This window comes from Cloeon dipterum, chromosome X (assembly GCF_949628265.1).
Source record: "Cloeon dipterum chromosome X, ieCloDipt1.1, whole genome shotgun sequence".
Lineage (NCBI taxonomy): Eukaryota > Metazoa > Arthropoda > Insecta > Ephemeroptera > Baetidae > Cloeon > Cloeon dipterum.
This window is the reverse complement of record NC_088790.1, coordinates 21,482,120-21,504,553: the sequence shown is the minus strand read 5'-3', so window position 1 is coordinate 21,504,553 and position 22,434 is coordinate 21,482,120. Positions and strand designations below refer to the sequence as shown.

General features: G+C 40.1%; 1 protein-coding gene across 4 annotated transcripts; it reads right to left on the bottom strand.

Annotated features, from left to right (window-relative positions):
• Positions 1–1,447: 1,447 nt before the first annotated feature.
• On the bottom strand, positions 1,448–22,260 carry LOC135945458 (cyclin-dependent kinase 17-like). 4 transcript variants are annotated; one of them, XM_065493168.1, is made up of 12 exons: positions 22,127–22,260; positions 21,798–21,987; positions 21,457–21,558; positions 6,685–6,803; positions 5,721–5,903; positions 5,229–5,379; positions 4,673–4,794; positions 4,507–4,617; positions 4,320–4,453; positions 3,104–3,350; positions 2,950–3,040; positions 1,448–2,660 (listed from the first exon to the last, which is right to left on the bottom strand). In XM_065493168.1, the coding sequence occupies exons 2-12, from the start codon at positions 21,925–21,927 to the stop codon at positions 2,545–2,547; spliced, it is 1,506 nt and encodes a 501-aa protein (XP_065349240.1). In that variant the 5' UTR covers positions 21,928–21,987; positions 22,127–22,260; the 3' UTR covers positions 1,448–2,544. The 4 variants fall into 4 exon arrangements, with proteins under 4 accessions (XP_065349240.1, XP_065349242.1, XP_065349241.1 ...); XM_065493170.1 differs by lacking the exon at positions 21,457–21,558; XM_065493169.1 differs by lacking the exons at positions 21,457–21,558; positions 21,798–21,987; positions 22,127–22,260 and adding an exon at positions 17,118–17,332.
• Between the last annotated feature and the right edge of the window lie 174 nt (positions 22,261–22,434).

Sequence of the window (22,434 nt, the reverse complement as noted above, 5' to 3'; positions counted from 1 at the left end):
ATAAATAGCCTTATTCTTTCAACTTATTAGAAAGAGTATAAAATCATGGATTTTGTTTTTTAGGAACATGTCTTCTTTTGAAAACTATATTATACATTTTTAAAAATTTGCTCACCGAATTTGACTGCGTAAGTCCCAACGTACAAACTAAAACTTAAAACAAAATACCAATTTCAAGCTGCATATATTTACCTGACTTCAATTAAAAATTTAGCTATTTGTCTCGCTCTTGAGAGTGAAATATCATCTAATTTTGATCCATTCTAACGATTAATTTTAAATAAATATTACATCGGCTAATCCTTATCAATGGATAAATTATTTGTTCAGGTAAAATTTAATCCAAGTCGAAGAAAAGACAACTGTTTTGCATGCAGAGTAAAACATCTACACAAATATTTTTCTAAGTTAAAATTATGTATAAAAAGGAAAAAGGCGTTAGTTTGTATAAGAAATCCTGACATTTATACCACCGGAAGAAAAACATTTTTTTCTTTACTGATAACTTTCCCCAATTCAATATTTTTAGGGCAGATCCAGATATGTGAATTCTAGATTCAAAATATTATTCCATTGCGGATCAGCAGAGCATAATATGCCCTATTCATCCCCACATCCAGAAAGAAATATGCAAAACTTATAACTAAATTATATATATTATAATTGGAAAAAAGAGAAAAGAACAGTCTGATTAGTACGACGCGAAAATATTTTTGCCAAATTTTAGTAAAAAGCACTGAATTTTGCATTCAGGTAAGAATTTTAAGAAAGGCCTTCCAGGAAAAATTTGAATTTTTGCCATAACAGCAGATATTTCTTTAATATCATTTATGATATGGTATTTTTAAGTCGATTTTTATTCTAATAAACGAAGACAGTTTTTCAAAGGGACCAGATTTGTTTATAAAAGAGAGTAGAGAATAAGAATTAATCAACTATACATGTTTGTTTATTACAAGAACTAAAATACAAAAATACTATAAAACACAACATATATATTTTAGCATAATTTAATTTTTGACAAATTCGTTTCCCAATTAAGTGTTAAAATGACTATTAAGATAATATGGTCTAGAAATTATAATTTCTATCAAGTGAAAATGGACTGGAAAATAATCTTTGGTAAAAAAAGTTCACTGAACTCGCGTAGATGGACTATTTTGTTCCTTTTTTTATTTACCCTATACATAAAATATATTTTAAATAAATTAATAGCTATTATTATATGGAACAACCAACTTCTAGAGTTAAAATATCAACCAAGATGGTTTACATATTGTGCTAATTCAGTGTTCTTCAGATGTGTTCTCAGATTCAACGCTTTGCATGAAAAAGTCAACCCTCTCAAATTCGCAACCCTTTTGCTTAAAGTAATCTGACCATTATATTCTAATGAAATCTTTGTATTTACTGAAATTAGTAGGAATATTTTTATAAAAATAAAGTGTTTTGCTTAAAAAATTGTGGTTTTATTCTAGAAGATAATACATCATACTTTTCACCACTTTGGGGAAGAAAATGTCATCTTCTTTTACAACTCATGAACGCAATCTGCTGAGATGAACTCACTCTCATATTAAATTACTTTCTCCCACATTCACATCAGCAAAGCGCGTGGCGGACTTTGTTATTATCGCACGGAAACTATCACTCACAGCAGTACCAATGAAAATCGGACAACAAACGCATGAGGAGGCATGTGTAATATTTTCATAACCGTAAAGCTTCTTTATTTCTTCACGTTGGGCAGGATTGTGTGCAGATTGGGCGGAATTCTCTCTTTTCGCTATGAAAGGAAAGAGGGACTTACGTCTAACAATTTTTATCTCTCCATGGAGCGAAGAGCGCAGAAACGTACAAATAATAGGAGACAAACGAGGAATCAGCATTTAATAGGAATCGAAAGAGGACTAAACACGGGTTCACAGAATCACAAGAATAATTATCAGAATGGCACAATTATTGAAATTTCAAATCTCACACGAGATGCGCTATGTTCGAAACTAAACATCAATAATTCTTGTTAATAGTAAACAACTCGTGAGGGCATGGAGCATACGAAACGGAGGCAAAAATTTGACTTTGACGGTTTATTGTCGCATTGCACTGTAGACCAATCTCACTCCATGCCCTGTTTTAACCCTAACATCTTGCCAATTCTCATTTGAAAATTTTTAACAACGATTATTCACTCTCTCCCCTTCTATAATAATTGCTCTTCGATAAATGCTCCAAATTCGCAAATCGCAAAACAAACAAAAAGTGCAATATTTGATTTTAAAAAAACAATGCCGGTCTGATTGTCGAGAAGAGAAAATAAACAGCTTAGAAACTCTTGGTGTTTTGGCACACAACTCGGAAAAAAATGTCACTAACATCGAAAAATCACACTTTCTTTTAAATAGTTATTCCTCTGCAAAAGTCACTTCTTCCTCTAATTTTTATCACTTCTTTGCTACGAACGGAACAGGGACGAAAATGCACAAGTCGGGATCAGTTTGTGGTTTGGGAGATGCTTGGCACGAGAAACATTTTCTTTTGCTCTCAAAGGGCCATGCTTTGGCGTCGTGTTTTGGAGCTTGAGTTCTTACTGATGCCGTACGCCCTGTAGCTGGGGTCTTTACTCAGCTGGATGCCAGGCAGGGTGAAAATTGACACGACTGAAAGACACCAAATGACTTGTTAGTATTAATATAATATAAAAACGAAGATAAAATACACTTGTAATTAATTAAGTCAAATAATATCAAACATTATTTGTTTTTCTAACGTTGATAACAGGTTGAATGAATTTTCACGGAAAAATGATGATAAGTTAAATTTCATTCAGCCAAGAAAGATGCCTTTGGTACAACCAGGTTACAGCTTTTGATTAGTTTAAATTTTTTCTGTTTTGAAGGTGATTGAATTTTTCCTGCATCCAAACATAAGTTAAAAAAGTATACTCACTGTCAGGAAGTTTGTGAATATTTGGACCCAGTGAACGGAAATAGGGGTGTTTCATTGCCTCAGCAGCCGAAATTCTATTTTTGGCTTCGTACTGGAATGAAAAATAAGAAGTTCAGAAAATGTTGCACATATCCCACTTTGAGGCGGTACTCACGCAGAGGAACTTTGTGAGCAAGTCAATTCCATCGTGGTCGAGCCGCGGCGCCCGCGACATGAGGGGCTCTTGGTTTTTCGACATCTTCGGAGGCCCATGAGTCTCAAGGTACTGTGAAAGGCCTGACCAGGAGGACTCGGTCGGCACACCCAGGCACCGGAAGATCAGCTCCAGCTCCTCCTCAACGGTGGCGCCAGGGAACAGTGGTCGGCCGCACGCCATCTCGTAGAATATGCATCCCACGCCCCTGGAACAGAGAAGTAATATTTGAAAATAAAACAATGATGCTTGATTGCACATACTAGTCTCTTTCTATGTTGTTTAATTCTCTTGATTTAGTATCAAAACAAGAATATAAAATGGAATAGCATATGCCCTTTGTATACTATCAAATTTAAACTGTTTGATTTGAGAAATTCCTTTCAATTTCAGGAATTATTATCAACTATTATGCTTTTAACGAAATAAATTGCAAATCAAGGTTTTTTGGAGTGCTTTGTGATGATTCAGGAAATAAATAAGTGTAGAGATTTAATAACTTGTGGAGAGAAATTTAATTAATGATATTTAGAAGACGCTTTGAATTTATAAAAATCAAGAGTGATCCGAATATATGTGACATTTGGTAAAAAAATGCAGGAGCAGCAAATGGCCGAGAGTTATGAGGTGCCATTGTAAAAAAGAGAAATCGTGTGAGTCGCTCATAAGCATCAAAAATTAAGATGGCGAATCGAATCGTTGAATAAGGGAGGCAAGTACGCGCGCTATTTACTTGTTGTGAAACAAATAATACCCTTGAGCAGGTAGCTACCTGAGGGCCACTTATTGTAACAAGGAATGTGTTCGACCCACCGAATTCTTTAAGCGGAACGAAATGTAGCTAACATAACTCCAGGATAGAACCAAAATTAAAACATTCCACAATATAAAATAAAATAACAGGCTGTTGTAGCTTGCTCCGAAGAAAAAAATGTCAATTTAGTGATTGGAATTGTCAGCAATGAAATGAAGACGGACCCAAGTGCTCAACAAACCATACAGCAAATGAAAACAAATTACTAGAAAAGCACATAAAAACATTAAAAAAACAATTCAAAAATTAAATTGAATATAAAACGATATCAGCTGCTTTGTCAACTTTTGATGTATTGAACTGCGTAGATTTGTTTCGATATAATTTTGAACAGTATCATTTATAGTATTTATGATAGCGTACCACATGTCTATTGGCGTTGAATACTCTGTTGTGCCCAGGAGAACATCAGGTGGCCGATACCAAAGGGTGACCACCTCGTTTGAGTAAGTCTTGGTGGGAACGGACTTGGCTCTTGCCAGTCCAAAATCAGCCAGCTGAAAATCAATTCAGATAAGCAGGAGTATGACTGGGAAGCGGAGACACTCACTTTCAACTCTCCCTTTTCATTAATAAGTAGATTTTGGGGTTTCAAATCACGGTGCAAGATCCTCCTTCGATGACAATATGCAAGGCCACGCAGTAATTGATAAAGGAAGATCTGCGACATTTATTTGATCATTAGTAGAAGCAACGAGTGAATGGTGCCTTCTTACCTTGACATTGTTCATGGTGAGAATATTACCACAGTCGTCCATATACTGTTTGAGATCCTTCTCTAGGTACTCGAATACCAAAGTTAATGACTTCTCGGTGTGCACTATGTCATGCAATGTCACTGAAATGGAGAGAAAATAATTGGCACACATTGCATAACAAAGAAAATCCATAAACCAAAAATGAGTATACATATAAATTATTCAGGTTGAGGGCGAGAAGAGAAGGAAAACTATGAATGAAGGTGAATGAACTGTACGAGTTTTAAAATTGGCTCTTAAGCACGTGGTTTTAATTAATTAAAAATATTTTATTGGAATACAAAGTTTCCAGAGTTGCATCAAATTACCATTGGCTCCAGACGGTTTTAGTGGATTTACTCTCACAATGTACAAGGAATTTGAAATTGTTTATTTTCTGGCTCCGTGTGAGCCAAACAGTTTGTAAGTCGCGGGTTTATCTTTACAGAAAGCATGCCAGACCAAGATAAGTTATAATAAAAAGGAGCAACGTTTGTTAGGAATATTTTTGATAGAGCAGCAAACGAGCACCTACCGATGTTTGCATGGCGCAGCTCTTTGAGGAGGGAGACTTCTCTGATGGCGGTGCACGGGGCACCCTCCTCGTGCTCCAGCCTTATCTCTTTCAGTGCCACAAGATTATCTGTCAGACGAGATCTGCCTTTGAACACAGTGGCGTATGTACCCTGAAACGTGATGAGCAAATTGTAATCTCCGTTCAAAATCGATTTAGGAGGAAACGTATTTAGAAAATTGAACGAGACCTGTTTCTTATTTTGATAGAGGATGATGACAATAATGAATGTGAACTTTGATATTAATTGAAGGGGTTTCATCCACATGTTGCAAAGACAAAGGAATCAGTAATTTTATCTGTTAGCAACAGCACTTGATATGAAAACACTCAAATGAAAAGAACAAATCATCCACAGTACGTGTTGCATGCAGTAGAAATTGCTTTCCGACACGATCCTCAATTGCAACGATTGAAGTCATCCCTTAGAATTTTGTGTCTGCATTAAATTACCTGTCCAAGTCTGTCGAGCTTTGTGTAGGTCTCCATCCTGCCAAACCCAATTTCCGAAAGAGACTGCCGTCTCGACGCCCTCGACAGCGGCCCCTCAATGGTCGGGCTGACGTTCTGCTTGGCCACAAATGACTCGGGCAGGTGCAGGTCCACCGGCAGCGATAACCGCTTGTTGATGTCTTGCTGCAAGTTGAACGGGGAGACATTAATATCAGCCTTTGGCGGTCGACGTTTGATTTCTTTCCGACATGAAAGCGAGTCGCTTTTGCTCAAGAGGGGTTCAAGGTGGTTGATGCTGTTTTGCATAATTGTGAGTTCAAACGGATCGATTGACACAGTGTTTACAACTAAATGACCTGAAAGTGTCAAATGATGGAATAGTGTCTCAAAATTTAGGCCATTGTTACATCTGCTCACTCAGCTTGGAATGACAGCGACAGAAGTGAGACGCAACCCTTGTTAAATAATTTTTTCCCAAAGAAAGTAGAGATATTTCAGATTTAATCTCTTGAGCACTCAAAATTGACATGATTTTAATACAAATTAAATTTTACCACTAAACTTGAATTCTTGGACATAAGGAAAACTCGACAGTCAAAATAAGGAAAATGTGGTATTGTAGCTGCAATAGTTAACCATTGAAGTGATGAGAGGGAAATAAAAAAAATGTGTGAAATGCACAGATTGCGGGATGGCCGCCCTGGGAAGAGGGAATGAATCTCACTTTATCACGGCTCAAGACAAGCGTATTTTTTCACACTGCATTATCTGCGTGCACAACATACCTTAATAAATTCTTTGGATGTTAGTTAAAATACCGAACCAGAGTTTTAACTTTTTACAGACTTGAATTGAATCAATTGCTTTGGGGATTTGATTTTTACTAGAAATGAGAAAATGAGTTTTTTATGTAAAGTCAAAGCATAAATATTTGCAAGAAATAAAAATAAGGGGAGATGCTTACCTCGCTGTAGCGCCTGCTTTTGGGGCGAAGCTTGACTGGTGTGATGATGTCGTCAGACGCTCCAGACGCTTCTTCCGACTCTCCATCAGAGCCGAATCTCGCGTTTTCGTGCACGACGCCTGCAACAGAACGAGAGCATAAGGGTTGGAGTAACAGTGGCGCTATTGTGCACAGAAAACTAGGCTAATTAACTTTCGCTGTCAAGTTCAGCGTCTCTGCGTGGCTTCTTTCTCCGTAAGCGGATAACGAAAACACTCGCACACTGGCGCTGTGCGTGAGCGTGATTCACTTAACTCGGCACTCGCCTGAGAAGTGAAGCACATGTGCGGGGTTTACAATTTTAATCTTAAGCTAGCTTTCTGCTAAATCTAAATTCAACAGGGAATATAGTAAAGACGTTGTTTCGTCCTTCTCTATAACTGTCACGCGAAGTTTGTGATACAGACATGAGTGGAGTAAATGTTGAAGGTTGACTGACGTTCGCAGAGATGCATACACCCTTCAAATGAGATTTTTTTCCTAACCTCTGCACAGCACATACTGTGGGCAATGAGCTTACCGGGTCCAAATTACATGGGGCTCGAGTGGCCGGCGTACGCAGAGGAGGCTGGGCCCCATGTGGCCATCTTTTCGCCTCCCCGCACAGAGGTCTTTAATTGAAACGGCGACATTTGTCCCTAAAGACGCTGGAAATCAGAAAATGGCGAGTCGGCGCCGGTGAGCCTCCCAGCTTGTTGAGCCATTTGAGCATTTAACTAACCACCTTTTGTCATCTATGATATTGGGCAGTCAGGAATGCTCAAATATTTCCCATTGCCTGGACACTCCTAGGAATACCTTAAAATGCAAGCCAACGGGCTACAATTAGGCACGTTCGGCGATTTTTTGTAACGAGATTTTTGCCTATTTTAATTTTAGATTGTTGCCTTACATTCCTTATTTTCTTAATTTCTCTTGTGACAATGAACTGTATATTTGAAGCAAAACGTCGCTCTATGGCCCACACAATGGAATTATATATAAAAACAAAAATAAATGAAATATTCTACACAATTACGTTTTTGCCAACTTGCAATTGCTTCATTGTCACACTCTTTTGAAATAAACTTGTTCATTCTCGACACTGCATCAGAGCAGAGGCGTTACAGAGACAATCTCCAGCTCACTAAGTGTATATTTATGTGACAGGCACGTTGATTGGCTAATCTAACGGTAGAGGCTACGCATCTAAAGGATCAAAAAGAAAATCTCTTGGAAAGTAATGAATCGTTCGAGAAACTAATTCCATACTGATGAACAACACACTTCAAATTTTAATTTCCAAAAATTAATTCCATTTTATACCCATCACAATTCTCCCATTGTTAAAACAGAGGCATACGATTGAGAAAAACCAGACTAAAGTTTCCAACCCCATAATGTGTGTGTTTGTTCCGCAGCGCAATAAGAAGAGCGGCCCAAGTAGAAAAGAGCACGCTGCTTTGCCATAACAACAACAGCAACAACAAGCCTCATTGTGCTGGCTGCATCAGTGAGCCAGCGAATTATCAGCTGCGAGGCTTTTTTATATGAAAACATGCTCGTTGGCGCGTTTGCCGCGTGATGGGCAAAGTGGGAAAGCAAGATCTCGCGTTGCAGCAAGGCCGCCGTGTACAGTCAGTCGATCGCTCTGAAAAACTGTTAGGATGAATCACCTCTATGAATTTCCCTTGTCGACAGATCTCATTTCATTTCGAAATTTTATACAGCATGTGCAGGTCATTTTCAATTACTACGTGGTGTGAATTGGCAACAAAACAAGTACGAAATGCACTCTGTTAATCGGTTTTTCATTGAACAGAAAATGGCACTTTGAATCATCAAGAAGTGCTGTAGAGTCATTCATTTGCCATTTGTTTGTTTCAGAGGGTCGAGACAGCAAAAATGCGCTTGAAGGCAGAGGGAATATGCATAAGCATGACATTTGACCCCTATAGACGTAAGATCCAGGTTTCTTCAGTCAGCAAAACTCGAGAAAATACGAACAGTAGTTATTGTTTGCTGTTACTTTCACAAAGTAAAATAAAATAATCAATACTCAGATTTTCCGTCTCATTTTTCATGTTTTAATTTGCAGTCAATTCTCTTCTGGATAAGTCCAGATTAGTGAAACGATCATTTTTCGCGAAATAAAAAACGATTTTTCAAACGTAGATGAAATATTTAAACTTAAAATCACTCAAACTCTTTAAGCTTATTTTCATAAAAAAATTATGAGCCAAATCTGGGCAAACACCAATTACTATTCAAGAAAATAATGTCATGCAGAAAGCAGAATATTTTATGGAAGATAACATTTTTGATTTATTTCCTCCGCCTGTTTATTTATTCGCCGGAAAAAGTTGTTTGACACTTTACACATGAGGCGAACCCAAACGCTAGGCCGAATCAATGGGGGAGCTGGAGGTCGTTGAAAAGGCTGTTTGAAGCGCGGTGCTCAATAGTTCATTCGACTGTTCCGCTCAGTCTCGCGTTAGAAAAAGGGGCTTGTTTGTGAGGAGCGGAAGTGCCTCAGAGAAATTTGAATGACGAGGGAGGGAGGAAAGAGAAAATAATCGGGCTCGGGGCAAGTCGAAGCACGTGTTTGCTCTCTTTGCAGCTCATCAAGTGGCGACCAGATGAACTCGAAATTTCACAGCCGCTCGAAATGAACCGAGAGCCTTGAGAACAATTAGCGTTGCCGGCTGCTCCCGGCAACGCGCCGGCAACGCTTGCGGAATTAAAATAAGTCTGTGCCCATTTTCTTTCCTCAGCAAATTGAGAGTTACGATTGTATTTAACACCGTACGTGCATGTCGAGATTAAAGAGTGTAACAATGTCTCTCGAGGGTGCAGTAAAGGCAAAATAACACGATTGACGTGCTAGCTTACGTCAAAGAAAAATATTCGTGGTGGAAAGAAGCCGCATCAGATCTACCGGATTATCTGGTAACGAAAAAGAAGAATTATTGGCGACCATACCAATAATGCTTTTGCTCTTAAAAGAAACTAAAACACGACACGTTATAGTACTCAGTCACTAAATTAGGACTGGTTCAGGAACTAACATAGCGATTAGTTATTTTTTGACACTTCTCACACGCCCAAACCAAACAATCATCAAAAGTGCAGTCGCGTGCGAAAACAAGCGACAGGAATTGCGAGCAAAAGTGTGAACTAGAGAAAGCAGATTCACTTGCTTGGAAAACTCTTTTTCTTATCAGACAGCCAGTGATATAATGAATCTTTATCACACGACATTGTCTTCGGCTAAAGCCGACATTTTTCCCATTTCCCTAATCTGGGCCCAAAACGAGGACGCACACGCCATTAACGCAGCGAATGCTACCAAGTATTTTAAAATATATAAATGCAGCCGAGTAGGAATAATAATCCTAATCGCTCACACCCCGCTTCCACGAAATGACCTAATTTGCGGTTTTTCTCAGCTCAGCCAAAACATCCTATAGACCACAGCCGAGGAAAATGCAAGATGGAGTTCTGATAGGACGAAAAAATCGTGCGTAAATGAGCGTCAGCAACGACTCGTGACAGTGAGCAGCAGGAGCAGCTACGTCAAAGAGTTAACACTCAAGATTTAAATTTGCAACCGAATTTGCGTTGCACAGAGTACTTGATTGCCCCCTCCCCCCCACCCACCCAAATGGACATGGAACTTTATAGATTCATTACTTTTGAATGTTATTCTGTTTTGACAAAGTTAAATTACAAAGTATAATTTAATAAACACAAAGTGATCTTGTATTCATATTACGATCAAGAAAACAGCAAACTGGTTACCATCGACAAATATTTAAATCAACAAGCAACCGACGAAAGGATTTGGTTGTATCTTCTTTTACCACAATTGCAAACGTCCTCGCAAAATACAAGCTCGACCGCGACTTCCAGTGTTTCGAGTACCTTGGTTTCTGTTTCCGAGGTTGATCGCTCTGCGGATTGTGGCCACCCGCGGCCCCTGACTGGCCTCTGGCCGCTGTTCCGCCATCGTCTTTAACCGGCCGCAGCTGCTGTTCGACTGGCAGCCGGAGCGCAATTGAAGTCGCATGAATGCTTTGCGAATTCCGTGCGTTTTGATCTGCTCTGTCGCATAACTTTTGTCCTCGCGCTGATCCGATTTTTCGCGCACGGGCTGCGTTGGAAGCCAACTAACTAATACGAACATTGTTGTCACGGTTAATTTTTGCTAATCGTTTATTTGTGTTTGTATTACTTGATTGTTTTTTATTGAAATCCCGTAGACGTCGACAGGGATATAAATAACAAATACATTTTCGGATATTTGACACGATAGCAAGCCAAATATACACCAAAGATTAGTGTTTACAAGAATCAATTTTCTATTTTCTACCGCAATAGCAATAGGATTTGATAGGAATTGAAATTTACTTCACTATGAATAAATTTCAAATTTTGGGCCAAGGCATTCTGCGTTAGCAGTGTCATTGCTTTTACGACCCTCCCGACAAATATGCAATTCCTACTCGAGAGTTTGTAAAAGCGGTTTAGCATATACAGACTTAAGCGCAGTGCTCGAATAAATCCGGTTCGCCTGACCAAAAGCCTGCGAAAGACGCATTTCCTCGTTCGGGTCACGCGACGCCTAAAACAAACAGGACCGTTTGTTTGCTTAAGGGATTACAGTCTCTCTGCTAAATCCCCGTTTCGCACCTGGCTTCACTTGCCTTTGCTCTCGGACGCGTAATTGTCCGCGAATTAGCACGTAGCACTTTCATTTTCTTCCAAAATAAGCTGCCACAACCTAATTTGTCTCGACAATTAGGCATCTGGACGAACAATTATACTCGCAAATCGAGGACGGCTGTTGTGCGCCAAAAGCGCCAACTGCCTCGAGCCTCGGGTCCGGTGGGACTACTTGAAACTTGACTCAAGAGTGAAAATAACGAATTGATTATTGGTATTTTAGTGTAAAGCTACCTTGAATTTATCCCATAAACAACATTCACTGAACTAATTTTTTAATTATCTTAGGTTTGTCAGACAACACGTGTTAAAAGATATTGCCACTTTAATTCTCACAGTGTGCCTTCCGGAGATAAAGAAATTGAACGAATTTTTTTAGATCAACCAAACAATGATTTGAACATCGATTTCCACGATAGATTTTGAGTTCTAGTAAAAGACAGGGGCAGGAGCGACGCTGCGATCTCACTGACAGGCGATGACACTGTGACCTCCGGTTGACCAAAATGACCTTGGACATCGGCATTCTACTTTCGGAGTACAACGCACGCAGGCACCAGACTTGCGAAACGAGACGTGCATCGAATTGGCATTGGCAGCGCGTGGAATTTCACTGATTGCAATTGCCGAGCAGCGATGACGAGCGTGCTTTTTCATAAATTTCTCAACAAGCTTGAGTGAACGTTATTAATGCGTTTGTTATCGATTAAATTACAAAGTGGCAGAAGGCAAGTTCAGGGTCAATTGCGTTTCCAGAGCGATAGGCAGGCGAGTCGCCGCCGGTGGCACAAACAACTTCCTTCTTTTAATTTGTTAAAATAATCGAAGATCTTTCGTAATCAAAATGCGTCTGATGAGGAAGACGGTCCAGTCTGATGCGGAGGCAGTAAAAAATATGTGTGTCATCAGGACAAATATATTAGCGTCTCTCTCTCTATATCCAAACGACATCCTTCAAGAAGTTATATTCGTAAAATGACTTGATATTCTAAAATTGAAAATGAGAACAAAAACGGCAAAATAGGAGCGCAGTAGTGCATCGGTTTTATTAATTAATATTAGATTGGATATATAAGGGCATTCTTGTTGTTTTTCAAAGCAGCTATCTAGAAGGACGGTGCAAAATAATTCGAAATTCCATGCAATCAATTATCAGTCGGCAGCGAGCTTCTGAATGGCAGTTTATTCGAAAAGGCTGCGACGACCTTCCTCAAACAACGTCCGTATGTATTTCCCTGCACGCTCGGGCGACCTTTCGCTGGCGGGCGACCCTGATTCAGGGCGATCTGAATTGCCTGCGTCGGCAAACGCACATACAAAAGAATCCTTTTGCAAATCGGAAGAGAGTCGTTACTGCTCGAATTTCGCGAAAATTATAGCACGTGCTGTGCAGATGCAAACACTTCCTCGACTCGCCGCTCAATTTATGGCCACTTTGACCGAACAGTTTTATTAGTGGTCGTTCATTCTGATTTATTTTTCGAAAAACAACTAAACATCTAGACACTGTGATTGATAAAAAGCAAGGTCAAGAGTCCACCGTGATTTATTTCCTCTGAACTCGTGGAGAGTATAATTTTTTTGGGCTAAACAGAGACTGAGTCTTGTCGGTCTGTGCACTTTCTGGCAAAGCGGAAGGGACTGCCCATTTTTTATTAGGCTATATAAATTTATTGAGAAATCCTAACTTATGCGGCTCTATATGCAAAGAATGGTCTAGAACAATAACTATAGTTTATGGCAGGGAGTAAAAATATCACGTGGCATGTTTTGAGAGCATCCAGAGCCTAAATTATAAGGTCAGTTACATGACCAGTCGACTTTTTTTGTTAAATCAATACAAATAGTAAAAGCCAATTAGAGACAATAGGGAGAAAGGTCCAATCGAACAGAAAGTAAACCTAGCACTTTTTGCGGTCTCATTTGAAAGTGAACCTGATGCAAAATGAAGCGAAAACAATGTACACTGCGGTTTTGATAGAGAACGCTTGGTGGCATTTTCAGCCAATTTGAGTCACCCGCTGTGCCAATTTTTCCGGTCGGCGGCAGGTGGGCTCGTTTTGATGGGACGCCGGTCGATGAGCAATTCTATTCCAGGGAAGCGGCTCGTGAACGCAGCAGCCACTTCCTCTCATTTCCTCTCGGCTTGGGCCTAAATCAAAGTCCCTCCTCCGGTTTGTGTGTATCGATCCTCGAAAAGGACAAAACCCGACCGACGCACGCGTCCACCACTTAAGTGTGAGCATACAGCTTCAGGGGCAAAAAAAAAAGAAGAAAAAAGCCTTGCCGCGCACGTACTCCAGCGGGAGACAATTGATTCTGGCTCGTCTTTTATTCATTTGTGATCGGAAAATCGCCTGCCTGTGGGCACGCAGTACTTGATGGGAAATGCGCAGTTTGGATTTTGGGTTACAGTTACATTTGAATTTCTGAGCACGCGAATGAGCACAACGAGTCTAATATCTCAAAGGTTTTGTCACTTTGACAGCTCGTGAGCACGAATATGTAAGTCCTTCGAAACTAGCCACACTTGCGCTCATACGTTTATCACCATCTCCTTTTACATTCAAATTTTGTAGCGCATGCAGATGACCAATTTACATTTATACATACTTGATAATATCGCTAAAGGCTCTGTTACTTGTGTTTTTCAAGGATGAACTTTTTTATGCTGTGCATGCTATGAAACTAAGAGGCTTTTTCGCTTTGCAATCCAGTAAGGACTTAAGATTGGAATTGGCAATATGGATGAAATTTGATGAGAGCCTTGCCCGTGATTTGGATTGGGATCTTTTTTTATTCGTTGTTGTTTTTCAGGCAGTCATCGCCAATTTCACTTGCCGATTCACTGCTATTATTGTAATAGAAAGCGAGGTCAGATTAATGTTCATCCCTCTAATTGCCTCTACGAAGCATGACTCATACGTTTCCACCATTCATGACAAACAATCCATTCTACTCGCCTAAAGTGCAAGAAAAGTGGCGGCCGCATCGCATGTCAACAAAGCGTAATCGCGTCCAGCTTATGCTCGTCTCCCTTTGAACCTTTCTTTCTCGCACGGAAAATGTCATCTGAGCAAATTGTTATGTGGAATTTTGTTTGCGGAGGAATTGCAGCGAACAAACATTTCGAACAAGGTCACGAAACCGCAATCGAATAACCGACAGAACGCACACAACACTTTTCAAATAGAACAGTGCGTAGGTGTAAATGAGGGATATTTTCGTCCGCACTGATAACAATTCTATTATTAGAACTTTTGTACTGCTGCAGAATGGTCGAATGCAATCTCTCGCGGGTGCTAATTGCTCGTTTGTTTGCCGCAATGAGTTGAGAGGGACACTCGACCGAGATTATGTAACCCCCGCCTGGACGGTTGCCTCAAATTAATGGGCTTGTTGTTGTTGCTGTTATTGCAACATCAGCACAACGATGATGTTGCCGTCAGCGAGAAAGAAAGACCCTCTCAAAATGCAATCAGCCTAATGAATTAATTTTTACTATCAGGCGGACGTTGCGTGGACGAGCAGTTCCTGCTAACAGGCCATCCGCGCATTTTATAAATTAACAGGATCTGCAGGACAAAGGCAGCTTTGGCCAATTCTCATCATGCTCTAAACGATATGTGAGGTCTTCTTGACATTTCAATTGTTCGGTATACAAAATTGACAGTTCAACTTCCACCTTTTTATTGTTATCGGAATGGACACCAACTGTTTTCCGTTGACCTTACACATTTATCTTCTCTGACACGAAATTGATTGGGAATGGGTCGAACAGTTTTTTTTTCAAATATTTGCAGAACTTCCCATTAAATCAAGGTGTAAAACTTTCCCTAAGTTGTAAAGCAAAATTTAAGTAGCAATAATTCTGCATTAAAAAATGGGATTGTCACAAAGTTTGTTCTCACAAAAAGAAAAAAAATAAATATCTAAAATATCAGTTGGGATGTGTTTTAAAATATCATATTTCCTCAAGGCATCAGAGAAAGGAAAAGTTTTGATATCGAGGGAAAGGAGTGGCAATATCAATTTGCAATCTTTTAGCAGAGAGCAAAAAGACTTTGTCAAGTTATTCATCGCTTTTCCGTCGGCACTCAGCAATATGAAGGAAAATCAAACAAAGCCGAAGGGTCGGAGAGCACAAATAAAAGCTGCGATACAAAACTAGAGAATCCCACGCAGCTGTAAGGATAAAAAACGCAAGTTACAGAGCACAGGTTTCCTTGTGCAGAAGGTAGATCAAATGAGTCATTGGATCAGCAGCCTTTCCATTCGAGTCCAGATCGCGCCCACGCCGTCTCCCAAGCATCCAGCTGCGCACCTCTCGAGCAAAGTTCGCGGAGGGACGGAAGCTTGAGAGGGCTGCATACGGCAAGGGGGGGCCGAAGAAATGACAAATGCGCCCCAGCTGCTTTTCGAGGGGCCGCCTGCAATTATGGCGGCTCGAATTGAAAAAGCAACGCGCGTACCGTAAATTAAAAATGCACACTTCAGGTGATGAGATAGGGGAAATCTCCCCAGTTTATGCAGATTTCGCATCTCCCCACGGCTTTATTACACTTGCCGTAATAATTTATGCTCTATGAAAGCACAAACCCTCACTTTAGTATGTGCATGTTGTTCAAACTGCTTGGCAACAATTTATGAGACTCAATTTTGTGGAAACAACGTTCTGGATTACAGTACTAATAAATAATTTCTAGTCTAGAAACGTCTAGAAAAGTTTTCCATTTTTAATAAATCATGATTGGTTTCCAACATGTGACACAATATTATTGATATAAAAACATGAAGTATCTTTGCTGACAATGGGTCAGTGCAATTGTTTGCTCAAGGGAAAATATTGTGTTCAATCAATGTTTTTCAGTATAGTAACAAATAGTTGTTATGCATAGATTTACATTGAAATTGGTGGAGCCTACTAAGGGGAATTATGGCAAAAATCTAGAGCAAGCAGTGCTATTTAAACGCTCTATAAGGACATCAAATACTTCAAAAATATTTTATTCAAAAAATGAAGTTCAACTGGTTTTATATTATTTTTGGTCAGTTTTAACAGTCGGTTTCCTCTATCATTCAAATCCAAGAATGGAAATCAATCTTTATAAGCTTTGCTAAACGTATAAATTAACTTCATTCGCCTTATCACCTTTCCGATCTCGACCAATTTTCCAACTCGTGCTTCGAGGTAGCTGCTCGCCGGAAGGGTTGTTATCGTCTTAATGACGAGGAAATCGTTCGCGCACCCGTTTCTCGGCGAGTTTGCGCGCGCCAAAATAGCATTAGCGGCCCTGAAAGGTCAAAGGCTCGGCTTTGTCGCCGGCCCAATTCAGGGGTTGCTTTCGGCGGGTGCGAGTTTCGTCGGTGTGGTGCCCGGCGGGAGAGCCAGATCGATAGTTATGCAACACGCGCACCCCTCGCTCGCGCTTTTCCAGCCTCCGTGCTCGTTCTCGCCGATTTCGCATAATATTTGACGAGCATCATTGTGTCCGCAGTGCGATCGAGCTCCTGACTATGTATTGCAGGCATAATGCGGCAGGAAAAATTCACAATGCCGACATTGCGCCGGGAATTCAGTTATTTGTCTTGAAAAATGATAACCTATCATTAGGTCCAACAAATCAGCGCCTGGACCGTAATCTGTCTTTGGTCTCGCATCAAAACAAAAAAGAATGAAAAAAACTCACTCAGTGTGCAACTCTTTGAGGTTTTGATGGACGGTTTTCTCTGTCTCTTGTCGCCGAAATTGGAGAACCAGGTGCTTAGCTTGAGGCCTCCATTCGTGAACGAACTGAAGGTGCTGCTCTTATGCAGCACTTTGATGTCCATGTCTGTTTGGCGAGAGCCACTTCTGGCTGCTGGTACGTTCTCACTCGCTCGCCCGTCAACTAACTAAATGCCTACACACCAGCAGCAGTAGCAGAAGCGAGCTCCTCGCTCTCTGCTCGCTCCCCTCGCGCGCCGTCCCACCGCCCCACCCTCCCCCGCTCTCAGCTGATCGAGTTTGATTCATCCTTCCTGGCTGATTCACTACGACCTCTAGTTGCCAACCCTGCCCGCGTCCTGCATCAGGATGAAGGTCCTGGTTTGATAAATTTTCTCAGAGTATGCTTTCCTTTCCCCTTCTCTCCCCGATGAACCTTTGTTAATTTTTCTTTCTTTTTCTTTTAAATTACTGCGCCTTGATGGCTTGGACTGCACGCTTGAGCACCTCGTGCTTTTTTCTAGATTTTTTAACTCTGCTTACGTGAACAAAGACAAAGGGAATTAGAAAAATATGCGTTATTTAGAATAAAAACGTAAACGGGATATTCTTTGCTACATCTCAGCACAGAATTCCAGCTTCCAGCGTAACTGAGCTGGAACTTACTCTAAATGGTCACAATCGCCTTGGATTTTAGACAAATGAAACAAAAAAGGCATCACTCTTTCAACATCTCTCGAAAAATACCGAAGCATAGGAAAAATGTGTTTACTTGTTAATTTTCGTGAACTCCTAAACTGAAAAATGGTGTGCAAATCAGGTGAGTAATTATTGGCACCAGCAGCTGATTCCAGTTGTTATTCAAGTGGCGCCATTTCCTACTTCCCTTGGTTCAAAAACATCGCCGAAACGGACTTCTTGAATACAAATGAGCCGACTCACTTCAAGGCCTCGCGAAAGTAGCGAGAAAAATTGACTGACTCACACCGCACGCGGTCTGCCCAAGCTGCAATTTTAATACAATATTTCCGTTCGGCGCGACAATGTCTCTCATCAATGTAATATAAACAAACATCCACTTTACATGCGGACCTTGGTGAGCTTTTCCAAAGCGAAAAAAACGCACGTGCTCGTCTCATTACTGCTCGTTAGAAGTAATTCTAGCTAAATTTACTGTATTCAGTCTCTGGTATTTTTGTGGCGACTTTTTTTCCATGGCTTTGTCCGCGCGAAGCTGAGCTTGAAATTTGCAACGCATCAACAAAAACAAGATCGCAGACGCTGACGTCACAGCACATCTCACACTCGCGCCTCTTCTTTCCCATTTCCATGGAGCCGGAATCTCAAAGTCAAATGGACCGTTTTCCAGCTTGAGTGAGAACTCGGTTGATACATTATTTATGACAAGGATTTGCATTCCATCGAATAATGAGAGAAGAGAAAAGCGCAGTGAGTCACTTTGGCACTAGTCAGCTGCTGAGAGACAAAGGGAACGCGTTTAATGTTTTTTGTTTGTGTTCAATCGCGATGTGAACCGTTCTAATCGTGAAAGGGAAACGTGACTTTTGTTTCATCATGCGAACGAAAATTGAAACACAACCTTTCCCTGTTTAGATGCCGTGCGAAATGCAAGGAAAACAAAAACTATGCAGATATATTCGCACAGTTAGAATGCGTCGCCGATTTCACGCTTGTGCTGAAATTCCGCAACTAAAAATCGTTGCAAAAATTTTATTCCGAATAATGGGAGTTATCATGTGCTTTTAAAAATATCTGTGGCTGTAAAATTGGAGAGGAATGGAAAAAATGACATGAAATTTGAGCTGAAAATGGCATCATGCTCATGCTGTCGCAAAAATAATTGTTAAAATTTGGCATAGCCGGTGGTGAGAAAAACGGTGGTAAAAATGGAACACGGTTCATGGATACTTAATCTGGCTTATTCTTCCTCCTCCCTTCCTACGTCTCAACCACGAACCATTCTTAACGTTCTCAAACTAGCCAGTACCAAACGCATCTTTGTTAATAGTTAATTACTTAAAATAATTTTTCATCTAAACTTTTCCAAGGTTCCAAAAGAAAAGAAAATGCGGGCACTGCACTGGTAAACCCATTTTTTTTAATTATGAGCAATTTCTTGCAGGCATAAATCTTAGAGCTTATTGTTAAGTCGTAAATAGGTCACGATAATATGAGATTAGAGCGATTTATTATTACCATCACATATCTGGCCAGATCCTCAATTTTACATCTTCACCTTTAGTATTAAGTAAGATCAAAGCAATATATTTCGGTTTTAAAAACAGAGCAAGAATAACGACAGTGGCTTATCTGCCAAAATTGCCACAAACATAAGACCCTCGGCAATAAACGCTGGCTGGAATTTCACACAAAAGCGAGTTTCGGATTATTCTGAGCTCTTCTCATTAATTCTTAACAGTCGGTGCGTACGCATCAGTTATTAACTATTCAACGCTACCTGCTTCCGACATCATGGAGACGTCAAATCGGCTTGCCGACGGAAGTATTGCTCGTGCGGCATCCTGGCCACATTTATTATCTGTTCGATTCCCACCTGGAAAAGCGCTGACGTCAACGCACTGCTCGCTCGCGGGGGGGTTGGCGGACGCGATTTCGCCAAATGTCAGCGGGTCGGGGTGACGTCAGAGCCGCCTCTCTGCCCGATTCACTTTTCCACAATATTTTGTTATGAAACCACGTTCCCGCATCGTGTTCCTAAAGTCAATATGCAACCGCTCCGTCCTCACAGGATTATTAGAGCGCGGAAAATAAGAGAAAAAGTGGAGCCTCAATATAATCAAAAAGGATGGGAGTTGTATTTTTTAATTAATTTAACCGCAGGAAAATGTAAGGACGCGTTTATGTTCTATAGTATAATCTTGCTTAATTAATAAAAAAGCCTAAAGCTTATTTTACGAACTTTCATAAATCAAAGAATGAATGATAGCTTTCTGTAAAAATAAGTTACTTGATTTGTTTATTATTTTTATGCGTAAAGATAAAAAACAAATATATTATTTTGTATTTTTGTATGAATGAATCTATATCTTGTTTAGCCAATTCGAATTAAATTGAAAGTAATTTTACTGCGGACCAGCAGAGCAACTATGCCTTATACACCCTCACGTCCAAAACGACGAAAGAATCAGTCTGATAAGTTGAGTATTTTGCGGGAAACATCTAGCTAACTTTTCCTTTGAATGCATTTGAATTCTCGTACATGCACAATTTCGGCAACACATACGATAGCACGTGAATTGGAAATTATCATGATTGGATTTGAAATGGAGACAATCAACGCATTCACAGCTCTACATTACTCATACAAAATAATTCAATTGAAGTATTGATAGTACATTGACTATACAAGTAGTATTGTAGGCTGTCAGAATAGTACAAGGAGAAATGGAAACTTATCAGAAACTTTTATGATAAAGCTATCTCTTTAACGCAAGCAGAGGTGACGATTTCAGTCTCCCATTTTTTGAGTGGCGTCAGACGAACCTGAATGGGAACGTCTGCACAGCCAATGAAGATAGGGAGCGGTGCGGCAAGTAAGAGGCAAAAATCGAGATAAGTGCACAATTTCCTTCTGAGATATCAGATAGTTTCGTTTCTTCAAAGTGAAAAATGACTCAGGTCAACGAGAGGCGATAACTCTTCTTATCGCATCAAATAAAGAGCAAGAGAGCACGTAAATCAAGACACATTATGCAACAGTGAGGTCATTATTTAAATTGCGCGGGGTAGCGTGTTTGATTTTGATACCTATCCTACACGGAATTACTGTGAAGGCAGGTAAAGGCTGATAAAATCTCTTCTAAAAAGCAATATCGGCTAGCTAATCATAAAAATCATCATTTATTTCTTTGTTTACTTTCGAGGTGGATGTTTTACCCATGAATTGATTTTATTTTGTACTATTTATTATAGAGGAAGTTATCATCCTTTGGCTATTAGTATTTTTATTTAGATTTTAACTTTAATGTTTTTCAAATAAATGAAACATAGGAAACAACAGTGTGTGGTTTCCCAGAATAAACATATCTTATTAAGTTTATCATAATGTGTTGGACTTTATCTACAGAATGAACGCTTTCCTCATAAAAATATTGAGTCGCAAAACACTTTATCAAAGTGCGTCAAAGCCACGCGTGGTATTATAAAAATTTGTCGTCAAACTTCTTGCGGAAGTCGACTTTGACCCTCCCATCGCGCTGTCGATTAAATTTGTCTGCGCTTATCATGAAGCCTTGAACTTGCTTGTGAAATATTTTGAAGAGATGGGACGGTTCACTTACCGTGATGCATATGATAAGAGTCGAGAATGCGGGAATGCGAAAGTGACAGCTTAGGGTTGTATTCGCCCAGGTTGGAAATTTTTTGACTCCGCAAGCACACGCCTGTAACGTAAAGGAAATCCTGACTGAACGCTTCAACGCCCCAAGCATCATTCGACATATTATTTTCTTGATGTCAGCAACGAGTGTAATACATACTTTATCTGAAGCTCTAAAATAATTTAATTAGATACGATAGAGATACACGCGTCTAATACGAATAAAATAAAAAATTGTTGATTCATATGCAATTGAGATGGTCCATTTTAAATTAAATAAAAATTTAAAAAAATTAAAATTACCATTTCCATTGTCTTTTGCATCAACGTTGTTTTCCTCTATGGCCAGGTGTTCGGCCAATTCCGACAGCGAACTCTCAATGCTGAAGCGAAACGTCTGAGAAAGGCGCCGCCGAATTTTCTTGAGACTCATCTTCGCCGATCGGCGCCACGCAGAAGCCACCTCACGCTGACAACATCGGCGCCAACCAGTCTGCGGAAATCGAGAAAACAGGACTCAAAACGGTGCATTCACGGCAACAGTTCACACTTAAACAGCCACTTTACGGCCGATTCTGGTATAGATTTTAGCCGAAAATGGGCGTAACCAGCGCCGAAAGGTCGCAACTTACCTTAAAGCTGGATGATAAGCCGAATCCGGCTTGGCGATCGTAAATTGTCGGCGCCGAATGTGTTTATTTACTACTTTGCATTCACTACGGCCCATTCAGCCGCCATGTTACTACGGGAGTTTTTATTTTTGGCTCCGTCCGTGACTTTTCCGACAGGTGGCAGCAACAGTACTACCCGACCATTGTCTGCCATCTTTTGGCGCCTCGGGAAACACATTTAGGTTTTTTTGATTGATAAATAATTCACATTTTATGCACTTTCTTTGAAAAACTACGCGCGATTTAAAGTTTGGGAGTATTCGTTGATG

Bases quoted from the DNA above. Each gene is read 5' to 3' on its own strand.
- LOC135945458 (XM_065493168.1), bottom strand. From the start codon at position 21,927: ATGAGTCTCAAGAAAATTCGGCGGCGCCTTTCTCAGACGTTTCGCTTC. The intron at 4,618-4,672 runs GTAAGAAGGCAC...TAAATGTCGCAG, and splicing joins TCACCATGAACAATGTCAAG to ATCTTCCTTTATCAATTACT. The intron at 3,041-3,103 runs GTGAGTACCGCC...TTTTCATTCCAG, and splicing joins TGCTCACAAAGTTCCTCTGC to TACGAAGCCAAAAATAGAAT.